At 43.9% G+C, this 17966-nt stretch overlaps 1 protein-coding gene across 6 annotated transcripts in view; it reads left to right on the forward strand.

Moving 5' to 3' along the window:
- The window catches only part of l(2)k09022 (HEAT repeat containing 1 homolog l(2)k09022), a 103412-nt gene extending 86401 nt beyond the window's left edge, over positions 1-17011 (forward strand). For all 6 annotated transcript variants that reach the window (XM_065452369.2, XM_065452367.2, XM_065452371.2 and 3 more), the window contains exons 33-42: positions 2716-2815; positions 3611-3763; positions 5303-5440; positions 6886-6990; positions 9267-9337; positions 9728-9825; positions 10098-10243; positions 12598-12753; positions 13207-13315; positions 16893-17011. In XM_065452369.2, the coding sequence (XP_065308441.1) occupies positions 2716-2815; positions 3611-3763; positions 5303-5440; positions 6886-6990; positions 9267-9337; positions 9728-9825; positions 10098-10243; positions 12598-12753; positions 13207-13315; positions 16893-16981 (1165 nt within the window). In that variant the 3' untranslated portion in view covers positions 16982-17011. The remainder of the gene's footprint in view (positions 1-2715; positions 2816-3610; positions 3764-5302; positions 5441-6885; positions 6991-9266; positions 9338-9727; positions 9826-10097; positions 10244-12597; positions 12754-13206; positions 13316-16892) is intronic.
- The last annotated feature ends 955 nt before the right edge of the window (positions 17012-17966 follow it).

Below are 17966 nucleotides of genomic sequence, written 5' to 3' on the forward strand. Positions count from 1 at the left end.
AGGAGACATAATGCTTGGAAAACTGGCGGCTCCTTATACGAAGTGTCTATCGACTGCAAGGGTCCCAGAAAACTGGAAGAATGCAGACATTATACTAATCCACAAAAAAGGAGATGTTAAAGAATTGAAAAATTATGGGACCATTAGCTTGCTCCCAGTATTATATAAAATATTTACCAAAATAATCTCCAATAGAATAAGGGCAACACTGGATTTTGTCAACCAAGGGAACAGGCTGGCTTCAGGAAGAGATACCTTACAATGGATCACATCCATGTCATCAATCAGGTTATCGCGAAATCTGCAGAGTACAATTAGCCTCTCTATGTGGCTTATATAGATTACGAAAAGGCATTTGATTCAGTAGAGATAGCAGCAATCGTAGAGGCACCATGTAATCAAGGAGTACAGAACGCTCACGTAAAAAACTTGGAAAATATTGCTACATGCGTGTGGTATCTGTTTGTTTGAACGAGGCACGTAGGCACCATCACTCCAGAAAAGAGGAGGAAGAACGAACTGGGCTCGCGCTGTGAATCTAACCGGTCAGCGCTGCAACCGTTGTTGTAAATATAATCTGTAAATAGTTTCTCGTCTTACTGACTCGTCCTTCGCGTAAGAATATCTACAGAGGTTCTACAGCTACCTTAATTCTACACGCGAAAAGGAGGGAGATACCTACAGAGAAAGGGGTCAGACAGGGAGACACAATTTCTCCAAAGCTATTCACTGCGTGCTTAGAAGAATTCAAGCTATTAAACTGCGAAGGCTTAGGAGTAAAGATCGACGGCAAATATCTCAGCAACCTTCGGTTTGCCGATGACATTGTTCTATTCAACAACAATGCAGACGAGTTACAACAAATGATTGGAGACCTTAACAGAGAGAGTGTGAGAGTGGGGTTGAATATTAATATGCAGAAGATGAAGATAATGATAAGTAGCCGGGCAAAGGAACAAGAGATCAGGATCGCCAGTCGGCCACTAGAGACTGTGAAGGAGTACTTTACCTAGGTCAATTAATCACAGGGAACCCTGATCATGAGAAAGAAATTCACAGAATAATAAAAATAGGTTGGATCGCATACGGCAGACATTGCCAGCTCCTGACTGGAAGCTTACCATTATTATTGATAAGTAAGGTGTGCAGTCAGTGCATTTTGCCAGTGCAAAATGTCCAGTGCCAGTGCATTTGCCAGTGCATTTCCCAGTGCATTTCGCCAGTGCATATGAGGCAGAGACTTGAGAGCAATGTTAAGGACCGCGCGAAGAGCGATCGAACGAAGATTGCTAGGCATAACGTTAAGAGAGCAAGAGAGCGGTTTGGATCAGAGAGCGAACGGGTATAGACGATATTCTAATTGACATCAAGAGGAAAAAATGTAGCTGGGCAGGTCATGTAATGGGCCGGTTAGATAACCGTTGGACCATTAGGGTTACAGAATGGGTACCAAGAGAAGGGAAACGCAATCGAGGACGACAAAACACTAGGTGGAGCAATGAAATTAGTAAATTCGCGGGCGCTAGTTGGAATCGGTTGGCGCAGGACAGGGGTAATTGGAGATCGCAGGGAGGCCTTCGTCCTGCAGTGGACATAAAACAGGCTGAAGAAGATGATGATGATGATGATGATGATGATGATGATGGAGGTGGTGGGCCCCCCCCAAAAAATATCCTGGGTACGTGCCTGCTAGAGACCCAATGCAAACAGTGCTGATATGTCTTGTGAAAGGCAAGACAAGCGAATGATGTCACACGTCACTGAAATCAGTTGCTGAAACTCCTGACGTATCATTGTTTACTAGTAGGGACTACGCTAATGACTACACCAATAGGTGCTGCACTGTCAGATTCCTCACTCTCACGAACTTCAAATTCGAATTAACTAAGCTGTATTTGATATCAATACTTTACAGATGATACCTGTGCTTGCAGCAATCGCATCTACATGTGTCAGTACCCCTTTAAGGAGGTTACCTATCACGGTTTATGTTTCCGCTGGCCATATTTGCAGTGTTGGCAACATATTAAGCCAAGAGTCTCTCTCACAACATCCTTGGTTACCTTGTTTTTTTAGTGGCACGAGCATCGAGTGATACTCTTGACTCTTGTTTCTTGTGCACCTCCTGAGATGACCGGGAAGGAAATTCATAATAAACTAGAAATAGAAAAAAATAATAGAGTGCAAAATTCATGGGTTTCATTGTAGATGTGATATCAGAGCAAAAGTTTAGTTACAAGTTGAGTTACTGAAGTGTCTGGAATAACTAGAATTAATTTGGAATCACTGATTACCTCACATCAAAGCACAGAATCCTAGACTTCTTAGAATGTAGACCCGCCACGTGAGCACGACTTTAGCGAAATTTCTGGAAACCCGGAAATAGAAAGCGGAAGTAATGACGTCATTAATGATCTCACACACAAGAATGTGGCATGATTTCTAACTGGCTAATTAATGGAAAGCAGTTGCCTCTGAATTCGGTTTGTGCATTGCGTTTGCCCAAACTTAACCTAAAGAACGCCAACACTGAGGTCCGAGTGCTACTGAGAGACACCCAAGTCAAAGATTAGGGTCTGCTACCTTTTCTTTTTAAGATAAGGAGAAAAACACAAAAAAAACAAAAAAAAGAAACAGTGGAGACATAATGTAAAACGTCCTCTGTGAAATATGTTACCCAAGCCTGACGCATTCCATCATCGTTGGGCATTGCAGGTCAGATGTCGTTACAATGGCACTCATCACAGCCCTGCATCGCCTGGTTGAAAGCCTGGCACCATTCCTGAGTGCATACTTGACCACAATCCTGGTTCAGGTGAGTGCACTCAAGTAATTTACTCTGTATTGCTTTATCTGCTGAAGCAAGCCTTAAAAATATTGTGTGGTGGCCTCTTTGGGAATTTATTTTCATTTTTGGATCTGGTAAGCTTGAGAGCTCTCAAGTGTTCCAGCTGCGCTGCATCAACTTGAATTGAATTTTTTTTTTCCGAGCTTGCTACAATTTTACAATCTCCACTGCAGGAATCATATATTACTAGCTGCATCTAAAATTCTAAATTTAGAGCTATGAAACATGGCGTGAGCTTGGTAGAAAATTGTATTTTATACACAGAGTCAGGACTGCTACATGCCAAATTGTTGTCTTGATTCTGCTGCAAGATTTGTGTTAGTCAATGGGGGTAAACAACTTACGGCACTTTAATATTTTTCTTTTTTCTTCCTTTTTTCTTATGCCTCGTATCTGTTCCTTTTTTCTTATGCCTCGTATCTGTTCAAATTGTCTATGTTAGTAAACCTCCATCCTCTGAATGAAATAGATAAAAAAGCTTTGTTCGAGGCGAAATGCAAAAAACACTCGTGTACTTTGATACTTTAAGGCGCACGGTAAAGAACCCCAGGTATTCAAAATCAATCCGGAGTCCTCCACTGCGACGTGCCTGATAATCAGATTGTGGTTTTCAGATCATGCATAATTGAATCTATGAAAAAAAAAGCTGTGCTTCTTGTGTTTGTGTTGTGTATGTTTTTAGCTGCTGTCAATTGACTGACTGAATGAAATTTTGCGACTTATTTATTGGCTTTTTTTTCGTCTTGGATCGACTGCCAACAGGTGTGCCTGATGCATGTGTCATGCACGAAGGAGACTGGCAGTGGAATCATTGGCCAGCGGCTGGAGTCCATATCGACACACATTGCTCACCATGTGCCAGCTCGTGTCCTCATCCCAGCGATCGAAGAAAGCTTCCACAAACTCAGCCATTCGGTAAGTGCTGGTGTTCATGCTTACTACCAAGTGTCAACATGCAAACCAAAGTGAAACACGACAAAAACGGGAATTTCACTTTGGTTTGCGTCTTAACGTTTCCTAATAAGTACGAACCAACTAGCCCAGCAGCAACTGGTGATACTACTGGTGTTCGTAATTTTGCTTTCAAAGCAGGCCCATCAGCAAGCGTTCTTGCTTATCGCTGATGACTGTAGATGCCTTTAGTGTGTTGGAAATGTAGGCTAAAGAGTAGGCCTGCAATAAACCCCTAACAGACCACATCACTGGGGAAAATCATAGCATCAACGTGACATGAGTACAATAGAACCTTGTTCGTAAGTTCTCTAAAAAAAAAAAAGAAAGAAATTATAATCGGAAAGAAGACATTTAACCTGATTGGTTCATGATTACGAGCAGTAAACAGCGCCAAAAAACAGGACAAGGAGAGGGACACAGACAACAGCGCTGTTGTCTGTGTCCTGTTTTAGCTTGTCCTGTTTTTTAGCATCTTTTACTGCTTATAACCGGGAAAACGTACGATCCAAAGTCATTAAAATCCTTGACAGATTCAGCTGTAGTTGACATCTGCGTAATGCTTGCGTCGCGCAAATCATTGCAACATGAGACGCTGACACACGCCGAGGTGGTGGGGCCTGAGAGGCGCTTGGTTGTTTTTGCAGCTTCAGGAAACTTACATTTGTGCTACTCGTATTTGGCCTGTGTCGGAAGATACTTCGCGCAGTGTATTTCGGCGGGAACTTTTGATGTGCCCACTCCACACGAATTGTTGCAGCAGGAAGTGCCAATGTACGTTGAGCTGGTGGGGCTCAACTTTCAAGTGACTCCAGACATGCGTTTCTGTTTTCATATGGCTTAGTGCTTTAAGACTGTGGCGGGAAACCGAAACGAAATCAAGCTAGTCGATGCCACCAGAATACAATGCCTATCATGCAGCCAACGCAAAACATGACGTTTAGTTGCCCACAGCAAAGAATGGAGGCGTGCTCGGCTTATCACCTATTGAAAGCACGCTGTGCACTTCTAACAGCACCACACCCTACGCTCTGTGAAACAGATAGGTCAAGATGCTCACTGCAATAGGGTTAGTGGCGATAACACTGAATACAGAGCGACGATCCAGGAGGAGATTAGCTTGTATACCGGAACAAGAAACCGAGTGCGCGCCAGCGTTCTCACACGAGATGTGCATGCTAGTATTGTGGGGAAGCTGCTGCAGCGAGCAGCTGCGGTTCTTGTCGCTTGGTTCTCATCTTTATTACAAGTTAGGTCAGGTATCGTTTCTTAAGTCAAGTGTTATTTTTGTTGTAACTTGTAATATTTGTGCATTGTACAAATTTTTTAAACAAAATTATGAGTACATTTTTGTACACCTCCTTGCTTAAGTTTGAGCACTGAATTAACTTGTTAATTAAGCACGCAATTAACTTAAGTTTGAGCACTTAATTGAGCACTGTCACATTTAGCAAGCAGATTGATCATGAGTTTGTGAACCATCCCATTGTACTGCAATTGCAGGCAGCTGCCCTGGCCCCCCTGATGTCTGTGCTAGGCGAGTTCATTACCTCCATGGAGAAGGCTGACCTGAAAGGACATTTGCCCCAACTTCAGGAGCTGGTCCTCCAGCTGCTGTCCTTCCGTCGGGACAACCCGCAGGTGAGCAGGTGATGTACGAGCGCTAGAAAATGACAGTGACATTCGGATTGAAAGACAAGTTCATTAAGCAAAATTTTGTTAATTGAACCCTCATTAATTTGTATAATCTGATGACTAGGGCTTGCTCACTGGTCCAGGCAAGCGTGTGCATTATATAATGGCATCCAGCTCCCGTTAATTTGGATGCATTTGGCTGTGCGCCGTTTAATTCGTGCAACCTTTGAGCATGCTGTGCATAAGTCCTCATCAGCAGGGACTGTACAAGCACGACGGGAATGCTTTATGGCATTTTAATCGCGCATTTACTGCCTCGCATGACACCGCAATGGCTGTGTGCCTGCAGAACTGCATGGTCACCATCCATGATTCTGCTGATAGTGACCGCAGGTTCACTGGCAGCTGTTGATTCAAAGAGTAGTTTCGTTTCAATTCAGTGCGAGGTGTACTTAAAACAAAACTACTGTTTAAGCGGGTACGGTTTAACGAGGTTTTACTGTATAGTATACAGCTTTGCTGGCTTTGACGTATCATTTGTCAGATTGGCAGGATAAGGATTCTATTTTACATTTCTGAAAAGGTGAGGCAGAACCTCAAAACAAACTTCATGTGTGTCAATGTTCTTTTATTATAGTACAGTCGCCGACTGATTTTTCAGACTCCAAAAATTTGGACATGCTCGATTATTCGGTCTGCTTCGCGGCACCGCCATTCTCCCCATAGACCATAATGTATAACAACTGCCGAAAGTTCGAACACCTTGCAACCACTCGTCAGATTTTTCGCACACTGCTTGAGCCAACTCGATCGAGAACACCGCGCAACGACTCTGACCGGTGCATTGTTCAACTTGCTGAACGCCATTTTTGTTTTGAACGGAGCCTCCTTGCTGCCCCACGAAGTGGTGCTACTGCAAATCCCCGCTCATCATCATCGTTTCTGCCTGGTTCGATAGAGTGGCTACAGCAGTTCCGGTCTCAGCTTAGTAAGCCATGTCAAGGAAATCGAGCAGCTGATTTGTTTCTTTCTTCGTGCACGACGCTGCAAGTAGGCTATGTTTTTCGTCAAGCCTATCAGCTGCAGTCATGGCTTCCGATATCTAGTGGTATGCTGCTAGGTTTCTGAAACTGCGCTGCAGTATAGTCCCTTGAACACTGTGGCCGCGAGGTGACTTTATTTGTGTGGCGGTTGCAGTAAAAGCGCACCCTCGAACCTAAGTTGACCTGGACAATACAAAAAATTCAGATAACAATATTTCAATAAAAGCTGAATGTTTTTTAGCCTTGTCGTGCAGTCTTAATTTCAAACGTGCTGTGTGTGCTAGTGTCTGTGACCACCTGTGTACGTGTTACGTCTGTACTGTTTTACTGCTTAATCTAGGCAAGCATTTAGCACTTTTGTAAGTGCAAACTTATTGACCCTTGACGACCTTTGTGCTGGGGTTTCAGATGGAAGATGCGGACGTTGACACCGTCGAGACCGGCATCGTTGGTGTTGTGACGTCTCTGTCCTTCAAGCTTTCAGAGGTCACATTCCGCCCATTCTTTTACAAGGTGTGTTGCATATTTAAGCCTGTATTGTATGGCACTTTGATTTCTTGTTTTAATTTGTGTATTATTCTAAGCCCCACTGACTTGCAAGTGAACAAATTAAAGAAGGCACTGCAAAGAGGCACCAAAAAGGTGTTGACTTTAAGCAGTCGCCAAATAATGCAGGCCTAGACAGCTCCCTAAGTTATGTAAGAAAAGAAGCTTTAAGTGTTCACCTAAACATTAACTATCAATTTTACATGCACTACATATTCAGTTTTAGGCAGTGTTTTCTCTGGTATGGTGCTGCAGAACTAGTACTTCTGCTTCCTTTACCACACTTTTAGTTTCTTTCCTAAACTTCTTTGTGAACAAAGCAATGAAATCTGGTCCTTCACAACCCCTATTCTGCATAACACATTACCAGCAAATTAGCTGTGCTTAATTTATTTCTGGTAACATTTCCTGAACTTTACAATTCCCAGTGTGTGAAACTTATAATTTATTTATTTATTTATTTATTTATTTATTACAGAACCCACAGCGCCAGTGTGGCATTACAGTGGGGGGAGGGGGGGGTCATATAGTATATACAACAAACAGTACAAGTCATTTCATAATAAATGCAAAAATAATTTACAGCACAACATATACATCCCGAGAAACACAACTTCAGTCAGTAACAGAATATATCTTAATGAAGAAAAAGAAAGATACATCTTCAGACAGCATTGGTCCTTAGAGCACAACTTCATTCATCAAAAGAACATGTTATGACAAGGAAGAAAAAAATGCTTCGTTAGACAGAATTGTTACAGATTCCTGCGGTAACCTGTTCCAGTTCGAAATCGTCCTGGGGAAAAAAGACATTCTTAGCATTTCGGTTTTGCATTTTATTTCTCTTACCTTATTCACATGATCTAGACGTAAAGATACATAATCAGGCCTAAGTATGTACTTTTCGCGTTCAATACCAGTTCTAGAATGAAATATGTTATGAAAGAACTTTAACCTGAGTGACTTTCTTCGTTCCTCTAATAGTTCCCAGCCAAGATTCTCTTTCGCACGTGATACGCTGAAATGCCTAGAGTAATTACGGAACACAAAACGAGCCGCTAAATTTTGCACTCGTTCTAACTTTTGTATGTCACCCTTTAGCCAAGGGTCCCATACAGTGCAAGCATAATCGAGGACAGATCTAACATTCGTATGATACAGGAGTTGCTTAATTTCCGTAGGAAAATGTTTTGCATTTCGTCGCAAGAAACCTAGTACCCTACACGCCTTGGCTGAAGCGTATTCAATATGTCGGTGCCATGACAGATTGGAGGTAAAAAAAACATTGCAGCATTGCAGTACTCCCTCCCACAAAGTGTACCAGCATTTTCGAAATGCATAAGGAACGATTATTTTACAAGTTGTTCGAGTTTACAGTAGTTGTAATGTCTTTGCTTTATCAACTTCTCATTTCTGTAAGAAAGCATGAACTCTGAACTGGTACTTAGCATTATAGCATACGCATCATGCATATGATTACAATACACTGTGCTGAATGACTGTTCTATTATACCTCAAGTTCTGCTATATTTAGAGGCTCACGAGTCTGATGGGTGCAGAACATGTCATTGCCACACAGACATGTATAGTGCAGTAGAGTGAAACTTGTTCTGTTTAACTTTTTAATTTATATAAATAATTTCTAACCATCCTGTCTTTATACTTACGTTCAAGAATATTGAACATACAAAATAAGTCTCTGAAGTCCTGAAATTGAGCATAGAATTTGGCCTATGATGGCTGACTCCAGAAGAGATTTTGATAAAGCATCCTTAACTCCATGGAAACAGTGCTAGCACCTCAAAATATTTCCAGTGTCTGAATTGGGGCATTAGCCAGTGCCTTTAGTCATGTTTCTCAAGACAGTGTTATATATTGTTTTAAGTAAGCAAATAAATGAATAAATAAATAAAATTTGATATATCACTGCAGCTCTGCTTCTGAAGTGTATTTGCAACATTCCCATCTGATGTCATATTAATATAGTCAGAATATGTACAACATCCCTGCATTATTTTATTGGGTGATTTACAGGGACATTTTTCTGTTCATGAACAACACGTTCTTTCTAAATTTATTAATGCTAATCAGCATATGCAGTGCACAAGGCTAGGAATGTAGGTCACTTTTTGTTTCCACATGCTTGCAAAGCAACCTGAGCTGATCTTCATCATTTGAGAACTGCTATAAGGAGCAGTTATTACGTCAGTGCCTTAATTAAGCTTCTTGTGAACCATTTTCAGATATACAACTGGGCTGCTGTCGAAGAACCAGATAAGAACAAGGTCCTCACATTTTACCACCTCACTGAAAGGTAAAAAATTCCTAGCAAGAAGTACACATTTTTTTCCGATTAGTAGTTGAACGTTTTATTCATAGTCTAGATTGCATGCACTTTATGGAGGTGCAGTTATTGTCTGTACTAGTACGAGTAGTTTTGTGTTGTCAAGATGTTGACATAATAAGATAAGAGCTAAGAGATAAAGAGTGGAGGCAAGTGAGCAAAGAGTACTCATTGGACTAATGAAACGTTGAGCTGTTACAGCAGCTTCTGTAATTTTATGTCTGTGTAAAATCTAGAGCACGATTTGCATATGGAGTGACTCATTGCACTGATTAAGTGTTCTGAGCTGCTGCAGGCAGCTTCTGTAATTTATGTTGCTGCCTTACTTATTTATTGTTTTCTCTTTTTTTTAATCTGCAGGTTATCAGAAATGCTCAAGAGCCTGTTTGTGCTGTTTGCTGGCGTCTTTGTAGAGCATGGGGCTGACTTGTTGGTGGCAACGAACTCTGCCAAAACAGGTGCGTGCTGCCATACATTAATTCTTCCAAGACATAGCTTGGTTTCTGCTGCCTACTCTCTTTAGAATAGCTGCTACACTCATGCACATGTCGTTCTGGTGTTGTGACCTCATCACGGTGTCGAAACTTCTGAGTGGAAAAACCTTGATACTAATGAAGAATGCTATTTGGAGCTACATTTCATGAACTGCTCGGACATTTAACCATTTGCTTAAAGAAAAAATGCAAACTGAAATTTTTATTTCTATGCCTGCTTTTTATTTTCTCCACAGAGGAAGACTATTTTGGTAATGAGGCCAAAAGCTGTCGCCTGCTAAACCATCTTCTGGCAACTCTGACGGCGTGCTTTCATCATGGAGGCAAGCAGTTTCTGACCCGCGAGAGGGCTGCATTTTTGCTTAAGCCATTGGTGAACCAGGTATGTGATGAGGGTTAGTTTTAGTGCATTGTTGAAGGTAGAGGGTAGACATCATTAGAATTCAGTCCGATGTAACTGGTTTCTTTCAGTAAGTTGTGGGGAGGGCAGTGGGGGGGGGGGGGGGGGGCGAAGGAATGGCTGACATGATGCCTAATGTAGGTTACCCTCTACATATTCGAAATTTTCACCAACCAGGGGGTGGGTATTCTGTAAGAGTCGACCTAGTGGACTGTCCATTTCGGCCGCTGCTGATTGGATGGAGCTGTTTAAGCGAGGAGGCGAAGAGCGGTTCCAGCCAATCAGCTACGGCCGAAATGGACAGTCCACTAGGTGGACTCCTACAGCATACGTCCCCAGTTCAGGCTAATGGTAAGCTATAGCTTCACAATGGCAAACGGAAGTTTGTGGACAACACCATGATACTCGGCCAAGCAATATTCTTTGAAAAACTGTGCAGTTTAGGGTCATTTGGTCAATCGCCGATAGATTTTGTGCGCATATTATTCCTTTTTGGTCATATGTATTGTTTTAAGTTGCCTTTCTTTTTTCAAATGCTATTGAGCAGTTGATCTTGAAGGTTCTATGCATGACTTACCTCTTGATAGGTTTGTGAAGTATGTATTTTCATTTGTGTGATTGTCGATTACTCTTTGTTCTTGCACAGTCTGTATTCAGTGTCACGTTTGCTTGCAATCTGTACACACTCCTGCTGTGTCTTGCTATGCAAAATGGCATTATCTGTAAATACTGCCATTACTGCCATTTGTATATACTGCCAATACTGCCTGATTAGGTGGATGTCTCATTCTCCCTTTATTAATTGTTTCTCTCCACCTTGGGGGTGTCCACAGAACTATTATGTCGAACTCTTGCCTTTGCTTCTAGCTGTTGATAAGTTCGACTTTGCTATGCCACTCTGCCATCTGCTAGTCGCCTGATTAGCTGAGATGATGGGGCGGCTGTCCCGGAAAGGCAGTGCTCCCGGGTTCGAGTTCCGGACCAGGATGAATTTTTGTTAAACTGTGAGGCTTTTCTTTCGAGGAACCTGTATCGGTTTCCTTCATAGCAATTGCTACGATTGGGTGGATGTCTCATTTTCTCTTTATTAATGTGTAAATAACCAAACAATTACGACCTTAGTTTTCAAGTTCCCAGACGTTTACCGTATTTACACGATTGTAAGTGACCGAAAAAAAAAAAAGAGAGCATACCTGAGGGCACATTCAATAACGAAAATTTATTAGTAGCTGACATGGTCACTGGACTACTCGTCTTCACTAGTGCTGTCATCGTTGCTGCAGTCCCACAGCGCGTCTTAGTCCAGCGAAATTTTAAATTTGGCAAACGACCGCACCAGAACATCTTGCAGAACAGCAGCCCACGCCAAATGCACCCAACCACACGCAGCCGTCAGGGAGGCTCTTTTGACAGGTCCAGTTCGCGTAATTTCGCAGTCTTCTGCCGCCAGCCACTCGTTGTACTCGCGGCGGAGCAGAACCTTAAAATTAAGGCGAAGGTCCGGGCTTGTTTCATGACCACGTCGCACTTCACTGGCAGGGACCGATCAGGCATTTCAGCGACGTACGCCGCAAGCTTAGCCTACAGCTCCGGAAAGCGTCCAGACTTTGGCACGTGGGAAATTTCGCACTTGTCACAGGTGAAAATTTCGCTTTGCTGCAGTCGCCACTCTCGCACCACCCGTTTAGAAACATCGAAATTGCAGCCCGCTGTGCAGTGATTTGTTTCTTCGGCGTAAAGGATGCCACGAGTGCCGAACGATTAGTGGGCCTGGAGCACTCATGATGACTGGGGAAGCATAGAAGTAGCACAAAGCCGGCAGTCAAGTGGAACGCGTCAAACCAATGCCAATGCCTTCAAACAGAGAAAGAGCAGCCCATGAGCAGCCAGCGAGCGGTGACTGCTCTTCCATGAACTAGCGATACTCCCCGCAAGCGCCGCCGTTCTGAGGGTGCCGCCGCAAATGGGAACAGCGGCGCTTCCATCAACTATCAACCCCCCCCCCCCCATGAGCGTTGCATGCACTCTAAAACTCTCAAAAATGTTGAAGAACCCTTCCGAAAAACGTACAAACACGCGGGATAGCGAAAAGATACGGGTAGGGCCATAGAGCAAACATAAAATTCTAACTACGTTGTAGATCCTGTTGGTATCGCTTTTTTTGGCGGGGCCATGTTTCGGTTTCGATTGTAAGTCGACCCCCCAACTTTAGACTTTCAAATTTAAAAAAAGGGGTCGACTTACAATCGTGTAAATACGGTACCTTAAAAATGAGATAAATGTGGTTGTATACTTTCTGCAAGAGGTCTTACCATGTCGCCCTTCTTTACGACAAGGTGGAGAATGAGCTGGGTGGCGAGGAGGCAACGCAGAAGCGAGTGGAGCGACACCTGGTGCCATGCTTGGCAAGCTTTGCTGCCGGCTGCGAAGACGCCACCAGGAAGGAGTGGCACCAGAAGCTGCTCTACCAGATGCGCAACTCTTCGGCACAGGTTCGTCGAGTCACCAATGACCATCGCACTCTCTCTAAAGAAATGCTAGGCCATTCACAATGTAGCTCAAAGGTCATGCAGAAATATCCGTCTTGTGCACCCTGTGCTTCTGTATAACGCCCGCATGTGTCTGGTACTACTATCACTGTACCTTCACACATGTGGTGTACCACTCCACATAACTTGCACTCCCAAGAGCAACGGTGGAAAGGGTGGAAGGGTGTGTTTGTCTCTGACTTGCGCAACGAAATACCAACATCACTGACGATTCAATTAGCACTGGTATCATAAATGTGTTCTCAGTGGTCAAGGAGTGGCTCATTTTTCTGCCACAGGACATTTACTGATAGATGTCTTTTGCTGTTATTCAGAGCCATACACCTGTCTACTGCTTTAAATGTGGCAGCAAGAATTATGGTAAAGTTATGTCGCACGCGATACTATGCTCTGCAGGTGCGCTACACAACGCTGCTGGTGTTCCGCGAGGCGGTGCGGAAGCTGGGTGATGACTACCTGTCCTTCTTACCTGAGGCTGTTCCATTCCTGGCTGAGCTTATGGAAGGTATGAACGACTTGTGTTACATTGTGACAAATTTTTTTTGGTAGAGCTATTTCATTTAGAGGTCGATATTTCATGTCCAGCTGCATGAGGAGCACGGTGCAGCAATGCTTATTAGAGTAAAAATGCAAAGAGCTGGCTGGTTTTAGTAATAGTTTCTGACTTGCACTTAGTTTAGTTATATACCTGTGCAAGCAACGTCATGCATCTAGAAGTTTATAGTAATAGTACAACATCGAAGTATGGTCAGAGGAGGCGAGACATGCAAGTGTTATCAATGAATGTTTATTGGAAGCAGGATAGGGAATGTGTATGCATGATTTCACAGGAAGTGTTCATGTCACACAATACATGTCACACAACAGCGGCTGTGGGACATTAACAAGAGCAGTCCGGATCTTGTTAAAGTAGAAACTTGTCTGGTCATTCCATTAGATGGTTCTGCACTCCTCTCATTGAGTTAAAAATGCTATGAAAACTAACGAACTAGCACACAATGAGCATAGGATAAGCCTTCTCTGTGTGTTTTTTTTACCATAAGGTAAGGTAGTAGTTTGCCATTTCTCATGTGTTACAGTTTTACTTAACTAAGCTCAAGTTACCAATGCGGGGAGGGAAAGCCACATTTGTGGCTCTCCCTTTCAGAATGCAGCTTGCTGTAGTGGAAAACGCTCAGGGGGTTCCAGATCGTCTAGGGGAAGAAAAATCTGATGAGAGCAATTGTTCTCCTGCACTGATGTACAGTTAAACCTGGATATAACGAAGTTGACAAAAGCTCGCAATTTTCGTTACATGCAGGTTTTCGTTACATGCAGGTTTCGCGTGAAGGCTCGTACGAATGATGCAGAAACGAAACCAAATAGCTCAATATATCCGCGAAGGTGAACTCACCCTTCAAGCATTTATTTTACACCAAAAAACTGCGTAATTTGCGCTTGCTTCTTCGGCACAAGTGACGGCACAACACGCCGCTCCAAAGAAGCTAAATCGTGCAGAGCTCCTTCATCGTCGAGCGAGCCGACGAAACGGCGCATAACGTCCATTGCGTTCATCACCCCCTTTGCAGAAGGCACGTCACACGGATCTGCCTCACAGGCACCATCATCACCGCCATCGGGATTTTGCACGCTTTCAGCTACTGCTGCATCAGACATTTCTTCTGTAGCCACGGCGGCGTTGTCGGCAAACAAAAAGTCAGTCAGTTCAACGTCGTCGGGTACACCACCGTTAGTGCATAGCTCGTTCCACGCTTCGGCCACATCGGACGGAGTAGAAAGGTCTTCCTCCACCTCCTCGTCGGCACCAGCCCGTGCGTTTTTGGCTATTCCGGCCTTTAAAAAGCAATTCGCGATAACTTCTGCCCTGACCTCTTGCCAGGAGGCAGCAAGCATCTCGACTGCTTGATAAATGTCGATCTTCATCTCCCGTTCCAGACGGATGTCGAGAAGTATCTTCTGGATTAGTCGGCGCCGGTAACAGCATTTAAAACTGTTAATGACCCCTTTGTCCAGGGGCTGTATTAGAGACGTGCAGTTGGCCGGGAAGTAATGCAGTTCGATGTTCGACAGCTGCAGGCCCTCGACGTGGTGCGCCGAGCAATTGTCCAGCAGTAGGCAAACTTGACGGCCTTGCCGCTTGATGTCCTGGTTAAATTCCTTCAACCACTCAGAAAATATTGGCCGAGTCATCCAAGCTTTGGAATTCGCCACATACTTCACGGGCATACGCTTCGTCCCCTTAAAACACCTGGGACGGGCACTTTTGCCGACAACTAGCGGGACTCGCTTGTCTGTGCCGTCGAGGTTGGCACACAGCAGAATCGTTATGCGGAGCTTGCTCTGCTTTCCACTGCGGCAGTCATCGCCTTTTAACGCTAGCGTGCGGCCCGGAAGCATCTGATAAAATAGGGCCGTCTCGTCGGCATTGTAGACATCAGCCGCCTCGAAGCGACTCAGGATTCCAGGCAGCTCGTCAGCCACCCACGAAGCAGCAGCATCGCTGTCTGCGGAGGCAGATTCGCCGCTGATTACTCTTCCGACGACACCATGCCGGCTCTTAAATCTCTGCAGCCACCCGTTGCTTGCCTTGAAATCATCATGGCCCAAGATACACGCAAAATCCTTTGCCTTCTGTTGCAAGATCGCACCACTTATGGGTACATTTCTGGCTCTCGTGTCCAAAAACCATGTGAACACTGCCTTGTCCACATCAGTGTATGTGGACAGCTTCAGTCTTTTTTTCTTCGAGCTTGTTCCCGACTCCACTGCGTTTCTGATGCTGTGTTCCGCACTCAAAATCGTTGATAATGTGCTCGCTGGAATGCTGAAACGGGCGGCAACGTCCTTCTTCTTCTCGCCCGCGGAGACAGCATTTAAAATTGCGAGTTTGTCTTCAAAAGACAGAACTTTTCGTTTTCTGGCAGCAGAACTCATCACGACCAACCGACGACGCAGTTAGAAGCGGAGACGCACGACTACACGCCGACAGGCAGGCCTAGCACCTCCAAAACAAGTCGGACACACCAGTACCAGGGCACAGTTGACACACGCACACGTGCAGAGCGCAGGACAATACTCAAAATGGCGAATGCAACGCATCCATAGAGAAAGAAAAAAAAGTGACGCATGTCGTTCGTCATGGAGTGTCGTTCGTCATCGTCCCTCTCCCTTCCCGCGCCCTGGCAATGAAAGAACCGGCTATCAGCGTTGCTTTTCAAGTGAATTCTTACACATAAGTGCGTCTAAGCCGTTGAAACAAATAAAAATCACTAAATAAGAATGCTTGTCCTCAAATCTATACGAAACAAAATAAATCTGAAAGAGAAATCAGCTGCCGATACCAATGCCACCTGGCGTCACGCTAGACAAGCAAAGCCTGAAAAGACTGCTACATTAGGCACGGAGCGACGCTAGTTGCCGCCATCATCATCATCATCGCTAACTTTTCTCGGTCGCGGCAATCCCTGGCGTTCGCGTAGCTGCTGGCTCCTTACAATATTAATATTCAATAATCTAGAGCATTTCTTCGGCTGAATTTTCCTTAAAAGTGCAAAAAGTAATGACTGATCAGCTTTGGGAGTTCGTTACATCAAGGCTAACCGCCGCAACGCGTTCATTACATCAAGGTCGAAAATACATGGGCTTCAATGGGGGCAGCGTTGGGGAATTCAAAAACTTCGTTAAATCCAGGAATTCGTTACATATAGGTTCGTTACATCCAGGTTTAACTGTATACACTAATTTTGTATAACAGCTGCACTCGTGAGACAGCAGGGCTCAGGGACTGAAAAACCAGTTTGTTTTGTCATTTTGATATTTTATTAATTAGTGTATAAGCCACAATCTTAACTTAGACATTTGGGTAAAAAAAACTTCAAGAAAGCTATCTTTCTCTGAAGAAGGCTGCAAGATCATCTTATTTTTGTCAGTCTGTAGCCATACTCACTGCCATCGCAGTTTACACTTGCTGGTGTGCTCTATCTCTGCCTGTACAGATCTATGCGCACTTGTTTCATTTTATTGAAGGCAAGGAGCTAAAGTTATAGTACAGAAAAATCTTTTTATCCTTTTCTCCTGTTCAGATGAGAGCACAGAAGTGGAAAGCCTGTGCCAAGACGTCATCCTTGAAGTGGAGCAGATCCTCGGTGAACCACTAATGAAATATTTTTAGTATGCAATAAAGTTAACAGTGAACATGTGAGGTCTGCATTTTACTTCACTTCTATAAATGTTGTAGCAGGGCACTAAAAGCTCAATAACCCGACAGGGGCCATGACACCATTACTCAGCAAGTACAAAAACATTTTTTTCACCTTTATTGGTGGCTGTGGAGACAGTCCTGCTGTCCCCAGGGAAAATTCATCTAAGTCTAGGGAATATTTGTGCTAAGACGTAATGGAAAAAAAAAAACTTCGGGAGACTTGAAAAACCACAGTTGCGACGCCACGATTTCCAATATGTGGAACTGCTGACGTCATGGTGTATCTTGATTTCAGTCCCCTAAAATTACTTTTGCATTAGCATGCGAAGTTTGAGTTATGATTATACTGCAGTGCAGTGACTGCATATCGCCAGGTAAATGACAAGGTCGGGATGTCCCGAGTTTTGTTAACTGAGCACAGCTACTGCACTGTTGCCATTTGTACCTCCAGCTGTGCTGTTGCTTTATGCTCCCTTAGAATGAAATAATTTATCTGTAACTGGCAATGCAAATGTGTGCTGCAACACCTGACATCCTTAGGAGCACAGGCAATTCTCGGCACAAGTGGACACAAATCCCTAGCGCTGAGCAAGACAAGGTGTTTGTGGGGCTTCACAGGCCAATATGCACACCTGTTTACCCAGAACCGTCCATAGACAAAGCAACCTTGGACAGAGTCGTAAAGTCCCAGTGGTCACGTGTTTGGGTGAGCTTTGGCAGATCAACCTTGGACATAGTCATTGTAAAGTCCCAGTGGTCACATGTTTGCTTTGGCATGTAGAAAAAAGAAAAAGAATTATTTGCATGTTGCGCTGCAAACAACATGTAAGCGTGTAAACGTGGTGATGCCACCTCAGTATGTCACGGCGTGCAAGAACAATATCGCACAAATTTTACATTATTGTCGTGAAGTGGCCAGTGTTTCGGCACTGTGACATCATTTTACGATATATTC

This window comes from Dermacentor albipictus, chromosome 6 (genome assembly GCF_038994185.2).
Source record: "Dermacentor albipictus isolate Rhodes 1998 colony chromosome 6, USDA_Dalb.pri_finalv2, whole genome shotgun sequence".
NCBI lineage: Eukaryota > Metazoa > Arthropoda > Arachnida > Ixodida > Ixodidae > Dermacentor > Dermacentor albipictus.